The sequence below is a fragment of the Octopus bimaculoides genome, chromosome 8, assembly GCF_046866305.1.
Source record: "Octopus bimaculoides isolate indiv1 chromosome 8, ASM4686630v1, whole genome shotgun sequence".
Taxonomy (NCBI): Eukaryota; Metazoa; Mollusca; class Cephalopoda; order Octopoda; family Octopodidae; genus Octopus; species Octopus bimaculoides.
Genome location: NC_142935.1, coordinates 87,130,955 through 87,152,907, shown reverse-complemented (window position 1 = coordinate 87,152,907; position 21,953 = coordinate 87,130,955). Strand labels below are relative to the sequence as shown.

Genomic DNA, 21,953 nt, shown 5'->3' with positions numbered 1-21,953 from the left:
CTACCTGTGAGATACCCTTGGTTTTTTGATACAACCCCATTTTAAAGCAATCATATCTAAGATATAACTTTTCATCATAATTTTATTGAAGAATCTTTTGTTGTGTTAATAAACAGCAGCATAATAATGTACAAGTTAATTATCTTATTAAACTTGTTCAAATTCTGAAATAATTACAAAATTAATTGATACACATAGTCTAAGTGTTCTCTAATACATGCACTAGATGGCCTTTTTTTCATAGTATGTAGGGAGTATAGAACAAGTGACTCTGTAAAACATGGTAGGTAGGTAGGTAGGTGGGTGGGTATTGGACAGGATGTGTATGTATGAGTATGAGTGAATGGTTTAAGTGGTTAACTTACATCATAGGAATCATGGACTGTGCATTTGTTTTCTAAAGACTGCAGTTTGATGTTCACTGTACCCAACACTTTATCACTTTTAAGGAAGCCTCTGGATAAAAAAAAAACAAATAAATAGCCTGAAATGGTTGTAAAGGACATACTGATTGCAGTTAAGGGCTTTTGAGACACACACACCTTATATATTCTAATTAGTTCTGTAATTACCAGTTGTCCCTCAATTTACAGAGTACTCAGTTTACATGGAATCACTTTAACTCAGTTTTGGTTACTTTTATTTTTTAGTTTATGTTTATCATTAAAAAATAGCACATATATACTATGAGCTTCTTTTAGTTACCAACTACCTGAACCATTGACAAAGTTTTATTCATCAAGGAGCTCTAGCAGAAGGCACTTGCCTAAGGAGCCAGGCAGTGGGACTGAACCCAAAACCATATAGTTGAGAAGCTTCTTAACCACACAGTTATGCCTGTGCCAAAGAAAGAGTAAGAATTTGGTGATGCTCTCGGTTAGTAATTTAATTATTGTTATCTATTTATTAATAATTTAATTAGGAAACTGATGTCTAAGAATCAATATATTGTAAACATACATGAAAACACAGTTAATTAACTTTATTCAAACCACCTTGGCAGGTGAAAGTGACGTAACAGGAAGTACACATTAAAAAAACAAGTATAAACCACATTTGTAATGAACATCTCTGATCACTATATCATATCAGCAAATTTTGACCAAATTAATACAATGGTTACGTTTTTAGAATTGCATTTCATCCAAATCCTAACTTTTTATCAGGATTGAGAGACCAATATATTGAGAAAGCATTATTAAATAAGTAATCCACAATTTTATTTTTCCAACATCTCTATGCAATTTCTATTGTAAAGAAACACAAGTCTCAAAGACAAAAAGACAGTGATGAGATCCTATAAAAATTGTCAACAAACCTACGATAAAAGACTTCAAATTTCAAAGACTTTTTCTCAAAAATTCGCAACATGGCTCTCGATTTCCGGTTGATTTGTAATTTAATAGATTCATTATATTCTGGGAAAAGAAAAACAAAATAAAAAATTAAATTGTTTGAGGAGGAAAACTCTAGGATTGAACAAAGAATGCAATTTTTAAAATTAAATTTAGATATAAATAGATTAGATAGAACCCCAAAAAGGAATGATTTTGATACAGATTTTCTGTTCCCTTTGAGTCTATGTGTAGGTATGTATGTGTGCATGCATGTGTGTATATATATATATATATATGTGTGTGTGTGTGTGTGTGTATCTACATCAAGTTATGTATAAAAACAATTTAACATTAAAAGGAAGGATTAATCAATACTTTTAGTGGAGTACATGTCATTAACTTTTACAGGGAAAAGTTTGACAGAGACTTTGAAGTTTCAGGTTGCTCAGCTTCATCAGACTGTCTCATAAAAGTGAGCAAACCAAAACTTCGAAGTCACCATCAACATTTTTCCTTGTAAAGGTGTGTGTGTGTCTGTGTATGTGTACATGTGTCTGTATGAGTGTACATGTCACATATGTACAAGCATATATAAGTCAATATGAACATAATGAACAGATGCAACAGATTATTACCCACAAAACTGAAATTTGCAGCCCAATGCCTTATTTTACTGGTCATATCACTCTTACACACACACAAGCACTTTCCAACATCATCATTTTTAGTGTCCACTTTTCTATACTTGTCAGGTGAAATTTGTTGAGGCAGATTTTCTATGACCAAATGCTCTTCCTGTCACCAACCCTCACCTGTTCCTAAGCAAGGTTATATTTTTCCATGCTCTGACTTGTTTTCATAGAAGAATGGAAATGAAATACATTGCTTATATTAAGATGTATTACGACTTTCACATGGTGTCAAGACAAAGAGAGACAGAAATACACACACATGTACACACATATATGAGCTTTTTTCACTCTCTGTCTACCAAATCCACTCTTAAGGCTTTGGTTGGCTCAAGGCTATAGTAGAAAACACTTGTCCAAGGCGCCAGACAGTGGAACTAAACCAAAAACCACATGGTTGGGAAATGAACTCCTTAACCACTCAGCCATGCCAGTGCCTATACATAAACATGCATAAATATAAAAGACTTACCTGGAGAATCTGTATCTTTGACTGTTTCAATGGTGTGTACTTGAGGATCATCCTTAAAAATAACAACATAAATATCATTGTCACTGCATAGGACCCTTACTACAACTTCCTCACTCTATCAATCCCATTATACACACTGATAGGACTATGAAAGTACCAGTACTCCACCACCACCACCACCAAATCTAGCTCTTCTCCACCACCTTGTTTTGCCTGAATATGTTTACATTCATATTTTATCAGTAAAAGAGAGGAAGGGTGATTGTCTTTTTTTTTTTTTTCATAGTAAATCAAAGGAGGAAGGCCAGTGCACATGACGTTTATAGATCCATCCTTACTGGTGACACTGGTATGGTTGATTCAGAATGCGAACATCCACAGGTCATTGTCAGGAGATAGAAAAGTAGAAAAGTCTGGTCTGAACACTTGCAACATAGTGAACACTGCTAAAGGCTTTCAAGGACTGAGTTTGTATTAAATTGGCGATTCTCAGTTTCCTACTTTTAGGAAGGAAACTGAGAATCTCATTCAAATGCTTAAAAAAGAATGAACTTCACTAAAAAGATTCAAAGACCAGGTGGTGGTGTTAACCCTTTAGCATTCAGATTACTCTTTTAAATGTAACGCTTATTTATTCACATTGCTTTGAATAAATCATGCATTAGCTCGTACCTTCAAGAAGTTGATATAATTACTTATTTTTAGACTGACATTGAAGGGTAGGTGTGAAAATCTAGATCTGGTTATCATCTGGAAGAAATGACCAATTTAAACACAAAGGGATTAAACTGAGTGGCAAGAGGGATAAGCAGCTAAGTGGTTAGCATTTTGTATCCTCTCACTGAATACAAAATGCTACGATGACATACAGAATGATATCCATGGGTTTCAATTTCAAATTTTGATTTAGAAAAATTAAAAAGAAGCAATAATGTACCAGAGTGGATGTATAGACTGTTCTCTCCCCAAGATATGTATTTTTGTGCTAATATTACAAATCAATACTTAGATTCTGTCTGGTCTGACTGACAGACATTTTAAAGAGAGAAGAAATCTTGAGGTGAACGTACAATGCCTTGAATCATAGTTGATCACAGTTTTGTGGGAAGAGATACTCTTTTACTCTTTTACTTGTTTCAGTCATTTGACTGCAGCCATGCTGGAGCACCGCCTTTAGTCGAGCAAATCGACCCCAGGACTTATTCTTTGTAAGGCTAGTACTTATTCTATCGGTCTCTTTTGCCGAACCGCTAAGTTACGGGGACGTAAACACACCAGCACACATACATATATATACATATATACGATGGGCTTCTTTCAGTTTCCATCTACCAAATCTACTCACAAGGCTTTGGTCAGCCCGAGGCTATAGTAGAAGACACTTGCCCAAGTCATTTGACTGCAGCCATGCTGGAGCACCGCCTTTAGTCGAGTGGGAATGAACCTGGAACCATGTGGTTGGTAAGCAAGCTTCTTACCACACAGCCACTCCTGCGCCTATGAATGTTGAATCTCCTAAAAAAAATACGATGAGGAACAAGAACCACCAGTATAGAAGAAATGGAATTTCCTGATATATTACTTACTGCCGGAAATGGAAATTCAAATTTGACATAGGTGTCCAAATCCTTAGGAGAGTATGCTGAAAGATAAAAGAAAAATTAAGAAAAAAATGATATGGAAGTATTGTTAAAAAGTTCAATACACAACTGTGTACTACTAGGCTTTTATTCCACTGTGTGGCACCTTGGACAAGTGTCCTCTACAGGTTTGGATTGATTGATATCTTGAATTTGGTAGATGTAAACTGTGTGTGCATAAACTCATGGGTGTTTCTCATTATTTCACAACCACAATCTCTCTCAACTACAACAGTCTTTCCTACTTCACAGACAATTATTCTCACTTTCACTTTCACTTTTAACTCCTCTCTACTTCATTGTCAGTCTTTCTCTCTTTTAACTCCATTGCTAGCCTCTTTCTTTCTTTCTTTCTCTCTCTCATTTCATGTCTATCTTGCTCTCTTTACTTCATTGCCTGTATCTCTCCCTCTTTGTCTCTCTCCTTCAGTGCCAATTTATCTTTCTCTCGCTCTCTTCTTCATTATTGGTCTCTATCTCTCCTTCTCTCTACTTCACTGTCAGTCTCTCTTCCTCTCTCACTACAAGTTTATCTCTCTCCTCCTCTCTACTTCACTGTCAGTCTCTCTTCCTCTCTCACTACAAGTCTATCTCTCTTCTTTTCTACTTCAGTCAGTTCATCTTTTTACCCTCTCTCTCTCTCTCACTGACAGGTTCTCTCTCTCTCTCTCTCTCACCCTCCCAGTCTATACCTTTCTCTCTGCTTCAATCAATCTATGGTGTTATAAAATATTAAGAGTTACTTACAGCTTGGTGGGTTGTATTTGATCCCTCTAACAACTGTCAGCTCAAAATCATTATCACCAAGATCAGTGTTACACCTAAGAGAGCAAAAAACAAAAATTAATATTTCAAATATCTTTTTTTAATCACACAGGATGCTTTATATAAGCATAGCACCCATGTTGTGCAATATTTTTAAAATAAGATACGAATTTTCACATTACCCTGTGTAGTTGAAATTTTAATCTATCAAATTTAAGGATTCACTCCATTAAACACAACTGAAACACTATGGGATTATTGGGATTAATGCTTTTCATTTCCAATAATGTTCCTGCCTGAAATGTCAGAATATGTCTCTTCTAATGACACACAGACATCTTATTTTATAAACCTATTGTCTACAGACACAGGCATGACTGTGGTAAGAAGTTTGCTTCCTAACCACATGGTCCTGGGTTCAATCCAACTGCATGGCACCTTGGGCAAGTGTTTTCTGCTATAGCTTCAAAGTGACCAAGGCCTTGTGAGTAGACTTGGTAGGCAGAACCTGAAAGAAACCCATCATGTGTGCACATGCCCGCTTACGTTTTGGTATCACGCTATATTTCATGTTGAGAACAATTTAGGTCTTTTTAGACACACGATGTGATCTATTTCTAGCACATTAAATGTCCACGTTAGTGGTCAACGTCATATATAAAAATATATATATATATAGATATATATATGATGATAATATATATACACACATGTGTTTATGGCTTTGATTGTTCCCCACCACCACTTGACAACTGGTGTTGGTGTGTTTACATCCCCATAACATTAACAGTTCGGCAAAAGACACAGATAGAATAAATATCAGGCTTTACAAAAAATAAATACTTAGGATGATTCATTTGACTAAAAATTCTTCAATGTGGTGCCCCAGCATGGCTGCAGTCTAATGATTGAAACAAGTAAAAGATGGAAGATATATTTTATTTATTCATTATTAATGCAGACTATCACAGTTTCCTAGGATGCCACAGAAGAGAAGAGGGATTTACTCAGTCAAACCAACTGGAGTGAGCCAAGTTATACACCTCACTCAATACAGGGCACAACATACTGAATACAGCAGCAAGCTTTGAAATTAAGTGGTAATTAAGTCTACAACTATAGTGATTGTATATTGTAAGGAATCTAGTATTGTGCTCTACACTGGAATATGTGTAGTATTAATTATAAATACTTCAGAAACAGCATGAATATATTAGCATCTTATTGCTAAGCTGGTGTATAACAGATGATGTGAGACACCGCAGTTTTAGACACACACATTAACAACATAGATACATATACACACAGACAGGCAACAGAGACATACACACAAACACTGACAACACATACACACCCATACATTGTCAAAACAGACATACTCACAGACATAGAGACAGAGAGAGAATTAAGATCAAACATACTTGACCATGCTGAAAGTTGTAGTTTCGTAGTGAAACCTCGGGACAGGGTCACCATGGTGTAAAGCATTTTTGAGAGAATCCAAATCTTTGATACAACTTTGTTCTAAAGTCTGAAACCTAAAGAGAAACAATTCATTATCATTATCATCATAAACAATGCAATAAATGCAAGAGACATCATCCTTAACAACATTATCATTATCAACATTTCTATCATATCTAACAAAACAATAAAAATTATAGATAGACCAATCCACTAAGAAAAGTTGTACGTGAATGTTCGAATTGGAAAATACAGGCCATGGAAGGAATAGAAATAAAAACCAGGCATGAAATACCAATAAGTTTATAACAACTCATTTTGAAGGTTACAGCCATGAGATCAACAAATGTAGAGACATCTCTTTTATTTTCTTGGGGATGATCTTAAGCTGTGTGGGCTAATTATTAATTTTAATGATTCCTAACATAGGCAGAAAGCCAAATATTTTAGAGAGAGCATAAATTGATTATACTGAGCCCAGTACTTGACTGGTTTTTATTTTACCAACGCTAAAAGGCAAAGTCAGCCTTGGTGATATTTAAACTTACAACTACTAGCATGGTTTGTGATTAAGAAGCTTGCTTCTCAACCATGTGATGTAGAGTTCAGTGCCAGTGCAACACCTTAGACGAGTGTCTTCTACAACAGCTGAGGGCTAACCAAAGCCTTGTGATTTAAAAGATGGAAACTGAAAGGTGTGTGTATGTGTTTGTGTTTTTTGTCCTTGTCTTGATGTGATGTGCTAGCTGTAAATGAGTATCGCCTTCATACAAGCAATGTTGTTTGTCTCCGGTCTTCTGTGAAAAACATGTTTGAATATGAGAAAACAAAACCTTGCATGGAAGATAAAGGTTGGTGGCAAGAAGGGCATTTAGCTATAGAAAATCTACCTCACAAATTCCATTTGACCCACTCAAGCATGGAAAACAACATTAAAGATGATGTTGACTGATGATGATTGTAAGGTAACTGAATATCAATAATCTGTAGATGTTGAACTGAAAACATTTAAGGGAAACAAATGAATAACTTACCTTGATGCTGACAAGACATCTCCTAGTTTTGTGAAATGTTTGTTGTTCGTAGAACACATCTGAAAATATAACAATAAGCTTTTCATTTACATTTCCTTTATTTCTTTTATTCTTAAACAATGGATTAACTGAAATGGGATTTAGAAAATGTTCACAAACTATTGAAATCAAACTTTAAGACCTGGTTAAGGTTGGCTGGCTCACATTGAGATCGACAAGATATCATTTTTTTCAATCATTTTTATTTGTTTCAGTGATTCGACTGCAACCATGCTGGGGCACCATCTTGAGGAATTTCAGTCAACTAATCAACTCCAATACTTATTTTCTTTTTAAGTCTGGTACTTAGCTATGTTACAGAGATGTAAACACACTGACACTAGTAGTCAAGTGCCAGTGTGGAGGACAAACACAAAGATACACACACATTCTCATGCCAGTGCCACATTAAAAGCATTCAGCATACACTGTAAAGTGGTAGACATTAGGAAGGACATCCTGCCAAAGAAACTAAGCCAAATCAGACTGGAACCTGGCTTGCCAGCTCTGATGAAACCGTCCAACCCATGCCAACATAGAAAATGGATGTTGAAGGATGATGATGATAACATACATGATGGGCTTCTTTCAGTTTCCATCTGTCAAATCTACTCATAAGGCTTTGGTCAACCTAAGGCCATAGTAGAAGATACTTGCCCAAGGTGTGGTTGAGAAGCAAACTTCTTACCACACAGCAACACCTATGTTGGGTCTTTTTTATATATGAACTATAAACTCTTTATGTAGTCACATTACAGCAGCTCTTTTGGCACTAGGTCTCTGTTGAAATACACTGCTTTTCTTTTAATCAATTTTGAAAATGATATAGGTTTTAGTAAAATAAATATCGTTCTGAGTTCAGTCTCACTGCATGGCACATTGGGCAAGTTCCTCTGATATAATTCCAAGCCAACCAAAAGCCTTGTAAATGGATTTGGTAGATGGAATCAGAAAGAAGCCTGTCATTCATACATGCACATCTCCTTGTCTTGACATCACATGAGAGTTGTAAAATGATTGTCACTATCATAAAAGCAGTGTCATTCATTTCCAATGTTATGTGAAAACCAATCCGACAATGACAAAATATCACCTTGCTCAGAAACAAGTAAGGGTTGGTGACAGGAAGGGCATCTAGTCATGGAAAAACTGTCTCAATAAACTCCATCCAACCCATACAAGCATGGAAAAGTGGATGTTAAAATGATGATGATGAAGTTTGTCATTATTAAGCTGTTGTTTGGAACGTAAAACTAACATAAAATTTTGAAGGAAGATTTTTATTTAGATCATTTTAAAACAGGAAGTTTGTATCAGCAAACCAGAAGGGGTCACAGGCAGTTTGGAATCAAAAGGGTTAAAGGACAGCAGTATATTAAGTGATGCTACTGTCAAGAAGATAGGCACAAGAAAATCTACAAGAGGCCTCTCCTTTATAAAGGATCAGCAAATGTTCTGACTTGGAGGTAGGAGCATATATTTTCTTAAATGCCGTCCTGAAACTACTTAAGGAATACAAAAAAAAAAATTCTGGGAAATGGGAAAAGAAAAAAACTCACTTGAATTTGGGAAACAAGACTATCTTTTAATTTCTTAAAAACTTCCTCACGATCTCCAGACAAAGTACAATCTTCAGGATTTACAAACACAAATTTTTCCTCCCTGTCTTCATCTGAAATTAATGGAGGTGGTACCTACAAGAAAATATACAATATATTCACACACATAAATTTGAATATCAACAATAATAATCAAGACTACAAGAACAATAATTGTTTCTAATTTAGGCACAAGGCCAAAACGTTTGAAGGGAAACGGTTAGTTGATACCCTTAACCCCACAACTTGACAGGTGATTTGATTTTATCAATATCAGAAGGATAAAAGACAAAGCCAACTTTGATATGATTTGAACTCAGAATGTAAAGGGCTGAAAGAGATACCACAAGGCAGTTTCCCAAGACTCTAATGAGAAACAATAGAGAACAGCCAGAAGAAAAAAAGGTAAACCATTTAATTATGTCCCTTCACGAAATTGCTGCAGTCAACCTAATCTTTCATCATTGCAGGCTTAATAAAATGTGCAGTAGTCAAGTACATGAGTATTTTGAATTAATTATACTCTCTCTTGCCTTACATTAGAAATTAATATTTTTTAACCCTTATATTTGAGATGTCCAATTGTAAGATGGGAACACTTACCTTTGAAAGGTCAACTGGTAACCCTCCTTCAGCAGCTTCGATCATTGGCTCAAATCCCTAAAGAAAATTTGAAAATTTAATTAATCTTCTTGTGCCTGTATTTATGATGAAACACATTCCATATGTTTTAATTAATCTATATAATAAAGCTCAACGTCTGTGTGTCTGTACATTTATAGGACGAAAGGGAATAGAAGATACATAAAAACAAAGTATGTGTTCACATGTAAAATTTTACGAGAAAGACGATGAGCTATATAAAATTTACTTTCCAATGCAATTAGGGGGCTTAATGGGGGGCAACCACCCCCTGTAAAATTTCAAATACCTCTGATTTCAATGAAAATAACAACATAACCACTAGGTAAATAAAAACGATTTCCAAAATTTCACCAACTTACAATATTATGGGTTGGCAACTCAGTACCTGCCGTTTTTTTAAATTTTGGAATTTATTTTTTTTGAGAATTCTATTTTTGAATCATTTTGGAATCTATTTTGTTTTTTTTTTTCTAGTTAATTTTAGTTAATTTTCTGAGCATTAAAATGGAATGTCACGTTAAGAAAAACGAGCATTTTCGACACCTCTTTCGTTTTGCTTTTAACCAAGGTTCTAAGGCCACAAAAACTGCTCGTGACATTTGTGCTGTGTATGGAGAGGGTGCCATAGTTGAAAGAACCACTCGTGATTGGTATGCCAAGTTCAAAAATGGAAATTTTGAACTCAAACACGCACCTTGTTCTGGCCATCCAGTTGAGTTCGATGAAGAGCGATTAAACCAACTTTTGCACGAAAATTCTCATCAAACAACAAGGGAACTGGCAGAGAAAATGGAATGCTCCCACAGTGCTATAAAGAAGCATCTTCACTCGATGGGAAAGGTTCAGAAGTATGGGGCATGGGTTCCGCATGCTTTAAGTGACAACAACAAAAATCAACGAGCCACAATCTCCACTAGTTTGCTTGCTCATCACCACTCAACTCATGGACACAAGCAACAATTTCTTTACCAAATCGTTACTGGCAACAAAACATGGTGCCTGTACATCAATATAAAGCAGCGTAAGGAATGGCTTAGCCCGGTAAACAAGTGACACTGCGCATGAAACAAGATCTTCATCCATGTAAAACGATGTTGTGCGTATAGTGGGACTGGGATGGGATTATCCATTACGAATTGCTTGAACAGAACCAAATGGTTAAAGCAGAACTCTATGTCCAACAGAACAACTCAACACGGCTATTCAAGAGCAAAGACCTAATCGGCAGCATGGAGTTCTTCTGCTGCACAACAACTCCAGCCTTCATATCACCAATATGACCAAGGAAGCCATTCAAACGCGTGGCTGGGAAGTGCTGCCACACCCACCGTACTTTCCTGATTTGGCACCAATGGATATCCACCTCTTTCGACCTCTTTCAAATGCTATGCACGGAGTTTTGCTATGCACGGAGTTTCGTTCAGTACTGATGCAGAAATGAGAGCTTGGTTGGATCAATTTTTCGAGTCGAAATCAGGTGATTTCTACCAACGAGGTATTGAAAATTTTGTTGAACGTTGGGAAGAAGTTGTAAACAACAAGGGTGAATACATTATTGATTAGTTATTTTTTATCAAACCTTTTTAAAAATCTAAATTTAAAAAAACGCTATAAGGGACACTACTAAAGTCAAACTACTATAATAAACACACTTTTACCGTATATATGCATATATATATTATATATATATATATATATATATATATATATATATATATACATACACACATATATATACACACATATATATACATATACCTGTATGTATATATACATATATACATACATATATGTATATACATATATATACATATGTATATGTATATATATATATATATATATATATATATATATACATATATATATACATATATATCTATATAAACATATGTATATATATATATATATATATATATATATATATATATATATATATATATATATATTAAATCTCTGAACGAGGTATAAACAGTAACTGCACGACAACGTGAAGTATATTTGCCACTTAAATGCGGCTAAACCCTAAGGGTGAATGTTACTGTTGCTTTTAGCCCCAGGAGAACATCTCCTCCAGCTGGCTATTGACACACATCTGTGCCCTGTCGGTATTTGCATTGCCAGTTTCCTGGTTTCTGTGATGTATATATATTTCCCACTGGACAGAATGCTGGTCTGGTACAGGATTGCTTATTTTTGCCAGCTGAGTGAACTGCAGCAACATGAAATGAAGTATCTTGTTCAAGAACACAACACATCACCCAGTCCAGGAATCAAAACCACAACCATACAATCATGAGTGCAACACTCTAACCACTAAGCCATGCACCTCCACTATATGATGACAAAGTAAACTTCATAACCACATAACCACACCTACTCCTGTAAACAGTATTTACCTTCACTTGACGGAGATAAGCTTTAGCAAGTTCCATATTTTGATTCTTTCGAGCTTGAATTGCTGCCTGGCGGTACTCAGCCATGCGTTCCTTCAAAAAGGCAATGTGCTGTTCTTGTCGAGAAGAAATACTTCTTCGAGCAACTGAAATTAGAAGAGATATGTTTTAAAGCTGGAGACTAACTAATATTTAGCTAGAGACTGACTAAATGATCAACTTTAGGATTATTAGTAACTATGGTATCTTCTTTCCTGTATATTATTTTACCAGTAGCTTCATCTATGTTATAGATGATAGGAGGAAGTTTAAAGGAGATTTAACTGCTGTTATTATTGAGTAACTACACACAGGTTCCTTCACATGATCATATATGGTGTTTTTTTTTATTTTTTGGAAGAACACAAATATTATTCTTCATTACAGTTTACATTACTGTTGAAAACAGCAGGAATCAGAACCTCTGAGGTAGTCGCCTACAAACCCTTTGCTATCCTTTCGGTGGGGAAGAGTCCAGAATCAGAAGTAAAACAGAGTTTACATACTTTATACTCAAGATTTAGATCTTTAGTAAAAGTAGACTTTATTCCATGTGGACAGTTACTGGATTTCCAACTAATAGATTGTGAGTTCAAATATACTTCATTGATTGGTCTATAATGAATGGCTGTTCTAAGTTTAAGTATTGAGAAGCAAAAAACAAAACCTTTGGGAAATTTTCTACAGTAGGCTAGTGTTTTATTCAAGGAAAGATAAAAGCCAGAGGAGCTAAACATTGTTCATGGAAAATTTTCAGATTATTGCAGATATTTACATTATATTGAAATAACAAAGATATCATACTTACAAGCCCGTTTGCGAATTTCTTGTTCAGAAAGCTCTTGCTGGGCTGCTGGCTGTTGTTTTGCCACTGGAGGATGGGTAGGTGGTTTCATAGGAGCCTGCTTCATATCTGAAGAGGTGACAGACGAACTACTAGTTGATGATGATGGCGGTTTTGAATCATTCACAGGAATTGGTGGAAAGCCTATGGGAAAAGAAAATTTACATTAAAAAAAGGGAAAGCAACATATTCTATCATCATTATCATCATTTTAATGTCTACTTTTCCAATACTTGCATGGGACAGATGGAGTTTTTTAAGGGAGATTATCTACAACCAGATGCTCTTCCTGTTGCCAACCCTGCCATATTCAGAAGCAAGACATTTCTCCATGGCTAGACATGTTTATGCTGAACATTGAAAATTAATGACACAGCTTGTATGACGGTGACACTCACAACTATCATGAAATTTGAAGACAAGGAGACACAAACATACACACATTCACAGATACATACACATATATGACAGGCTTCTTTCAGTTTGTCTACTAAATCCAGTCACAAGGCTTTGGTTGGCCTAGCACTAGTAGAGGACACTTATGCAAGGTGCCATGCAATGGGAGTGAACCCAAAACCATGTGGTTGGGAAGCAAACTTCTCAACCACACAGCTACATCTGCACTTTTCTAATTTATTATAAGTTTCATCATTGTCATCATCATTATTGTAAACAACATTAAATGTGCATTTGTATATTTTTCCATGCTGACATTATTTGAGTGAACCTGTATCAAAATCTGTATTATCAAACATTCCAGACCTTCATCATATTTTGTAAGGTCCAAGATCCTGGGATATGACCTCCGTATTTCTTAACACGACTATCTTTTCTACTGGTACTTCCACCAACAGCACATAATGTATTTTTCACATCCAGACTTCATTATCTCACATATGTCTGAACCAATACAAACCCCTTCATCCTAATCAAACTGAAGTCTTTGCTGTCCAGCCACACTCACAGCTCACTTAGACTTCATCTTTAATGCAACATATCATTAGACAGCCAACAGATCAAACTAATATCATTTCTATTTGGCCTCCACATAGCTGTGTCAGTTGCCAAGATACAAGTTTAGGGTAGTGGGTTGGCAGAAATGATAGCACAACAAGCTTACAGTATTTAGCTTTGTCACTCTAAAGAAGGATAAAGCTCAAGTCCTACTGAAGTTGACTTCACCGTGTATACAAACAGGGTCAATCAAACAACAAATATCCCATCTTATACACCTTTTAATGATTAGTGGCAGGAAAGAGCATTTGTTATTCCATCAAATAATCTGATGCTGAAAATATCAGGAAGGCATAACAATGCAAGACTTATTTACCCTAGTTTACAGTTTGTAAGGCGAAATACTTGATGAATATGAAGTAAAAGATTTAAGTTTCTTTCTTCTAAATTACCAGTTTTGAAATTTCAAGTTGATGAAAACTGAAAAGTGCCCATAAATACTTCATCAAGCTATATTTAACCCTTTTGATACCAACTCACCTGATACTGCCCTTGGTTCAATGATACAAACTTGCTTTTTTAAAGTATTCTAAATTAAAGCCTTCTACCAAAATTTCATGATAATTTACGTGTCACACACTAGCTTAATAATGAAACAGTTAGTTTTGTAAATTCTTCATTATTTTCAAAATTAATTGAAACAAATGCAGTGTATTTCAATAGAAATATGGAAACAAAATGGTTAAAGGGAGGAATTGCTCCAAAACAAATTTTCCTAAGCAAAAAGTTTCAACCCCAAAAAATCAAAATTTTATAAACTAACACATTATTGTCAATAAATGTGTGTATATAGTATAATTTGTTGAGTACATGATATATAACAAGTTTTACATAAACTGCATTTATCTTATTACATATACATATTTAGTATCAACATATTTTAGTTTTAGATCTAACATAGTATTAAACTGTTATTACATGGTAATATTAGTTTTATGTAGACTACATTTATCTAATTATATACATAAATACATACATATATATATATATATATATATATATATATATATATATATATATATATATATATACACCTTGTGTCAACATTTTAAATCTAACATAGTAAATATCCTGTTGATATATAACAAGTTTTATATAGACCACATTAATGTAACAATACATAAACATCTCACACATGGGTTCAACAGGTTTCACATCTAATATAGTATATACTCTGTTAATATAGCAAGTTTGATATATACTACATTTACCTAATTATACATACATACCTTGTGCCAACACATATTTTAGATTTAACATACTAAACTCTGCTCTGCATTGTATGGAAAATTTTATATAGAGTACATTTATCTAAATATACATATACACCTTGAGTCAACACATGTTGTACTCTGTTGAATGCATGACATATAACAATAGACAATATCAAAATTATAAACATACACATTCAAAATCTATTAAGATATTACAGTTTCTATTCAGGACCTTCCATAGTTACAAGTCATTTGTGTATTAAGGAATCTCATTCTTAATCATAAAAAACATTTTTATTTGTAAAAATTTATTAATTGAAAAAAAAAAAGATGAAATTGGAACTTTTAATTAAGTATTTCTGATAAAGTGAAACAAGAAGTACCTGGAGGTGTTGGTAACTCCTCAAAATTCACAGGTTTTCCAGCTTTATACATTTTGATAGCATTTTCATATTCCTGTAATTAACAAGAGAAGAAAAGTAACATAAATTAAACATACACACATGCCAAACAATACATTAACAATACATATAACAGGTATACAATATAAAACAATACCTTTGCAATACGCCCCATTCGCCGAGCTTTACCACCATTGCCACTTTTTTTTGCTTCTTCTTCAACTGTTTTATATTTATTCAATCTGTGTCGAAGAGCTTCCTCCACTGAAGACGGAGCATCTGGAGTTTTGTACAACTTCTTTAAAGCTGAAATAATATGAAATCATTTTAAGTAATTTGTTATAGTGCTAAATCATGGCAAAATTAAAAACTTAATAAGAAATGTGACTTTCTATATTTTAATGAAGTTTATCTGTTTTATAAATTAGAAATTTAAAACAAAACTAAGGAAAAAGAAAAGAGATGAATAAATAAAATTAAATCCCAACTCCACATTTCTGGATTGTTCCTCACTAGAATTGTTAATACTATTTAAAATGCAGTAGGATGAGAGAAATGGCACAGCACCAAGCTATCTGCATTGCAGTATTTTGATGCATTGCTCTGTGATCATCCTCTTCATTTGGTGTCCATGTTCCGTGCTGGCATAGGTTAAACAGTTTAACAGGAACCAATAGCTCCAAAGTGTGCATCATGCTCTAATGTCTGCTTGGGCACGGTTCCTATGGCTGGATACCTTTTCAGACACCAACCACTTTAATGTATATTGGGTGCTTTTTTATAGCACCAACACTATTGAGATCACCATGCAGTTTGCAAGACTAAAATTCCCTTCAAATCTTCTTTCTCTGTCTCACACATACTTCACTTTTGTCTTCCTCATTTTCTGCAGACTACCCATCCTAAGGTCCCACAACATTAATTAACTATCCTAGGATATAATAATTATAACAATAACAGTAAAGAGTAACAAACAGATTCTTACCACTTGGTGAAAGATTTGGAATTTCCTCACTTGTTGAAGATGGATTAACTTCTTTGACAGAACTACCTTGACTGACATGGCCAGATTGGGAGCTGATGTTATTATTAGTGGGAGTTTGGAATTGTGTCTTAGCTGAAAACAAGAGAATAGAAAATAAGATGAAAACACAAAATATCTCATTTCAAGAAACAAGACTGAAGATTTCATCATATATACATGGTGGTGTGAGAATGAGAGAAAACAGGGGGGGGGGGGGGTATTGATTTATTTACTCACAGCTGAACTTCAACATGATGCTATTACAAGATTCTCACTGGGAAGGTCATAAATTTATCATCTATGCATGCATGCGAACGGGCAGGCAGGCAGAGAGAGAGAGAGAGATGTACATACATACAACACAAAAACACACATACATGCATGCATACATGCATGCATACATATGTATGTACATACAATTGCTGCATTAACAGTCACACTGTCAGGGAGAGCTACAATGTCAATGTTGTTGGTATCCTCTAGCCTGCCTTGGACATGTGACAGATACATCACATCTCGCCTAGAAAAGTATGCCTTCAATTAATAAGAGAGGTAAGGATGCCTCTAAATCTCCATGGTATGATAGAATATGTGCCATACCAGTGTGTCACCCACATCATCATCAGCTATCCAAAAATATCTGCATAGGTGCTACCTTTCTATGAGACATGACATTGTTGTCAAAACTATTTACAAAGCTTTTCACAGGAAAGACTGTCCTGATAGTCCTACAAAAAGCACAGTAAGACCAGAATGTATTCACACCCTTGACAATAAGGAATACCAGTGGTACATTCTGATAACAACAACAATCTGGTGCAAACACAACAGATCTGATAGTATTCTCTGGAACAGGAAACAAAAATGAATAAAACACAAAGAAAACAAACACACATATATTTGTGAGTCACAAACTTACATGCAAGTTGTGATCTCATGTTAAGAGGACAGCACAGTCTTGTGTTGCCTGATTTACAACTAGATCCTTGTGCCTCAGCATGAAATTTAAAACTGGCATCATTGTGGATCCATATAGGACATAACATACTTATAATTACAAGTGACTGTACCTCCACTTCTTACCTCTCTATTTACAGCCAAATGGACTGTACAATGACAATTTACAGAAGAGATAACCTGCTCCTCCTCACAGTACTTATTCACAGCCAAGTGTCAAGTGATCTAAAGACCAGAGCAGGGGAGAGAGAGAGAGAGAGAGAACAAATGTCTTACAAACCTTTGTAACCTGGAGGTGGAGGTGGCATTTTTGAGAGGTCAATAGGCTTGTTCTCCACAAGGGCTTTGATAACATTTTCAAATTGCTGGAATATAAGAAGAAACAATTAATACATAGTGCATATGTATGTGTATCTGTATGCAATATGAATCTGTAGAACTAGTCTCTTACCTTGTTTCCTTTACATGTAGGATTCCTTTGACACATTTCTAGAAACCTGCACATAGGTCAGAAGCTCTCGACATACTTTCAGAAAAACTCATTATTCATGTCTATTTTCCTACATAACTATTTTTTGCATGTAGTTGGAAGTAGCATTTCTCCTGACGGAGAGCAGGACCTACACTCCTTGGAGAGGGGTTAAACGGAATGGGCAAATTGTCACATTTGATACAAATTAAGTGGTTTTAAACTGTTTAACCCTTTAGCATTCAGATTACTCTGTCAAATGTAATGCTTATTTATTCACATTGTTTTGAATTAATCATGCCTTATCTTGTACCTTTGAGATTCTCATGATGTGATTTTTATATTTTTAGAATGATATTGTAGGGTAAGGGTGAGAGGCCAGATCTGGCTGGTCTGAACATAAAACAGCTGGAATATCTGGGCTAGATATGGCCAGTTTAAATGCTAATTGGTTAAACATGTCTATAACTATGGTGAAAAAAGAATTACACAGATGTAAACTGTATTTTGTCTTCACATTAATATAGACACAAAGGAGGTTAAAACTTTCATTGATATCATTTTCTTTTCTCAAGAGCCTGATGTTTGTTCATAAACCACTATTGTAGTACCATTTTATCTTGTCAAGGACTTTATTACATGCATCTGCTTTGAGAAATTGTGTCTCATGAATATACTTTTAACTCATATCTCATCATTATCATCATCGTCTTAATGTCTACTTTCCCATGCTTACTTGAGTGGGACAGAATTTATTGAGATAGATTTTCTAAGGTCTGATGGATTTCCTGTTGTCAGCCTTCATCTACTTCCAAGCGAGGTAATATCTCTCCATGGCCAGACATGTTCTCACAGAATATTGGAAATGAATGACACTACTTGTATGTTAATGACACTCATTTACAACTTACACATGATATCAAGACAAAGAGACACAAATATATACACATTCTCTCTCACACACACACACACACACACACACACACATGCATGCATGCGCGCACGCACACACCCCTTGATAGTCTTTTGAGTCCAAGAAAGGTGATTCTGCAATTTCTAGCTGAACAACCTGCACAGATGATTTGCTGATAGTGAGCAACTGCTTGTGCTTTACAGGAGCTCATTGCCTCCATTAAATCTACACTGCCTGTATAGGTGCACAATGTGCCAAACATTGAAGTGATCAAAGAGTATCATGAAATAAAGTGTTTTGCTCAAGAACACAACTCACTACCCTGTTTGAAAATCAGAACCATGATTTCATAATAGTAAGTGCAACACTCTAATCTCTATGTATGCGCCCACATGTGTGTTTGTGTGTGTGTGTGTGTGTGTGTGTGTATACAAAAAAAAAGAGCAGCCAGCTGTCATTCACAAACAAGTATGACTTAGTAATGTGTACTCTGCTTTTACTAATTGATTTAGGTGCCTGTGTAGCCATGAGTAAACATAGACAAACCCTCACCCTTGAGTGAGAGGAACATCCAAGATGTGACAGCTGCACAGAGAGAGGGTGTGGCTTTACCAGCACCCGCTGGCTCTCATTTTCATTTAGAAGACTGGCATAACATGAAATGAAGTGCTGTTCCAGTATACAATGAACCACTTAACCTGGGAATTGAACACATAACCATATGATCAAGCCAAATACCTTAACCACCAGACCACATGCCTTCACTATATATGTATGTGTATGCATATGCACACAGAAGTAATTTAATTACCTTCGCTACATGCGCATATTTCGTAGCAGTTGATATATCACCAGACTTCTTGGCAACCATAGCAGCAGATTTATATTGATCTCGTCGCTCACACAGCATACTGTGAGTGCTATTTGCTGAAATTAAATATAAACATCAGGTATAATGATAATAATAACAATAATAATAATAATAATAATCCTTTCTACTATAAGCACAAAGCCTGAAATTTGGGAAGAAGGGACTAGTTGATTACATCAACCCCAGTGTTTTACTGGTACTTAATTTATCGACCCCGAAAGGATGAAGGGTAAAGTTGACCTCAGTACAATCTGAACTTAGAACGTAAGGACAGACAAAATGCCACTAAGCATTTTGCCCGGCATGATAATGATTCTGCCAACTTGCTGCTGCTGATGATGATGATGATGATGATGATGATGATAATAATAATAATAATAATAATAATAGTAATGATGATAATTTCAAATCTTAACACAAGGCAGCAATTTTGGCGGGAGTAAGTCGATTTCATTGCTCCCAGTGCTCAACTGGTATTTATTCTATTGACTCGAAAAGGATGAAAGGAGGTAAAGTGGACCTCAGTGGAATTTGAACTCAGAACGTAAAGATGGACAAAATGCCACTAAGCATTTTGCCTGGTATGCTGATGATTTCGCCAGCTCACCACCTTAATAATAATAATAATAACAACAATAATGATAATGTGATTTGGTAACTAGACATATTAATAAACATACAAGCAATCTAATAACAAAAGGAAGTCGGAATCATAAGAACTGTTGTTGTTTAGCCCTGGGTCAACTCTGATCATGAAGACTTATGATCAAAAATGTTCTTGTTGTAACCATCATGTCTTCTACTTTATCCAATATGTTCTTAGTTTTGTTTAAAGACAACTTATACATAGGTACAAATCCATAAATTTGGAAAAGATGTGTTGCCATTTATAATGACCCCAGTATTAGACTGGTATATATTTCAGTTCTATATTTAAGAGAAGAGGAATTATGTACATTATTTACATTTGACGGATATTTGTCCTCATCTTGTCTGTTGTTAACACAACGTTTCAGCTGATATACCCTCCAGCTTTCATCAGGTGTCTTGGGGAAATTTCAAACCTGGGTTCTCATTCCTAAGGTAGATGTCTAAACTGAACAAACTTATCAATGTCACCAGTCTTGAAAGGCCTGTAAGGGCCGCAGGCACTTCCTTCTAACTAAACTGCAAATGCCCACTCGTGTATATATTCCCTTTATCTTTTTATTGGTTTCAGTCATTGGGTTTTGGCCATGCTGATTATTTAAAACTTGGCCAATTATTTAAAACTTCTTAGCATAAGGAGGCATAACTCAATGCACTATATATATATATATATAAAAACACATATATATATGTATTTCATTTTGCTGTTCAAATACATACCATTGAATATTCTGAGTTGTTTCTCTCACTAATTTTCATATCATTTATGCAAAACTAATCCTTTTCATAGAAGAATCTTGGGATCTATTTTAAAACGGGGGCCACATTTTTCATTAATGTTTTACGTAGTGTTTTTGGTACCGAAAGACTTTCAAACTTTGTATACTTATCTATTTTGTGTTATAGAACACAAAAATATTTTTGTATTCGAATTTATTTCATGTAAAAAATTGTCTTATTTCGATAATTTCAACCAATCACTGACAAGTATTCAGTTGTTTATATTTACTCCTTTGGCTGATTAAGCAATGTAAAGCGTATTTAATCTCCATACCTTCGTTTTATTTGCTTTTTTCATTTTAAATTTGCTTTAACCCTAACCCTAACCCTACGGTTAGGGTTAGGGTTAATTGTTTCAGAATCCTTTGTTTATGTAATCGGCACTTAATGTATATCGGCTGAATGGACGTCAGTGATTGGTTGAAATTACAGAAATACGACAACTTTAACATGGAATAAGTTATGGATTTCTTTTTTTTTTAAGAAGACTAAGAGAAAAAGATGTTTTATATGACACATTCTACCAGTGTTCCAAGTTTCAAAGTGTTTCGTTAATGAAAAATGTGGCCCCCGTTTTAAAAAAGATCCGAATTTTGTCCTGCTACAGACAAGATAAGGCAACTGCTGAATTGATGATGCCTATGGATGCAGAAATGTGAACAAAGCTGTCCTCTTGTCACTAGGCAATCAGTCTTTTCCTAAT

At 35.0% G+C, this 21,953-nt stretch overlaps 1 protein-coding gene across 1 annotated transcript in view; it reads right to left on the bottom strand.

Annotated features, from left to right (window-relative positions):
• The window catches only part of LOC106872411 (coiled-coil and C2 domain-containing protein 1-like), a 62,706-nt gene that overhangs the window by 24,649 nt on the left and 16,104 nt on the right, over positions 1-21,953 (bottom strand). Inside the window, exons 7-22 of the mRNA XM_014919407.3 lie at positions 19,763-19,878; positions 17,850-17,934; positions 16,574-16,705; positions 15,746-15,894; positions 15,571-15,643; positions 12,924-13,103; positions 12,080-12,222; positions 9,642-9,698; positions 9,000-9,134; positions 7,402-7,460; positions 6,325-6,441; positions 4,886-4,959; positions 4,085-4,140; positions 2,499-2,550; positions 1,319-1,418; positions 366-456 (exon numbers count right to left, since the gene is read on the bottom strand). Of these exons, the coding sequence (XP_014774893.1) occupies positions 366-456; positions 1,319-1,418; positions 2,499-2,550; positions 4,085-4,140; positions 4,886-4,959; positions 6,325-6,441; positions 7,402-7,460; positions 9,000-9,134; positions 9,642-9,698; positions 12,080-12,222; positions 12,924-13,103; positions 15,571-15,643; positions 15,746-15,894; positions 16,574-16,705; positions 17,850-17,934; positions 19,763-19,878 (1,619 nt within the window). The remainder of the gene's footprint in view (positions 1-365; positions 457-1,318; positions 1,419-2,498; positions 2,551-4,084; positions 4,141-4,885; positions 4,960-6,324; positions 6,442-7,401; positions 7,461-8,999; positions 9,135-9,641; positions 9,699-12,079; positions 12,223-12,923; positions 13,104-15,570; positions 15,644-15,745; positions 15,895-16,573; positions 16,706-17,849; positions 17,935-19,762; positions 19,879-21,953) is intronic.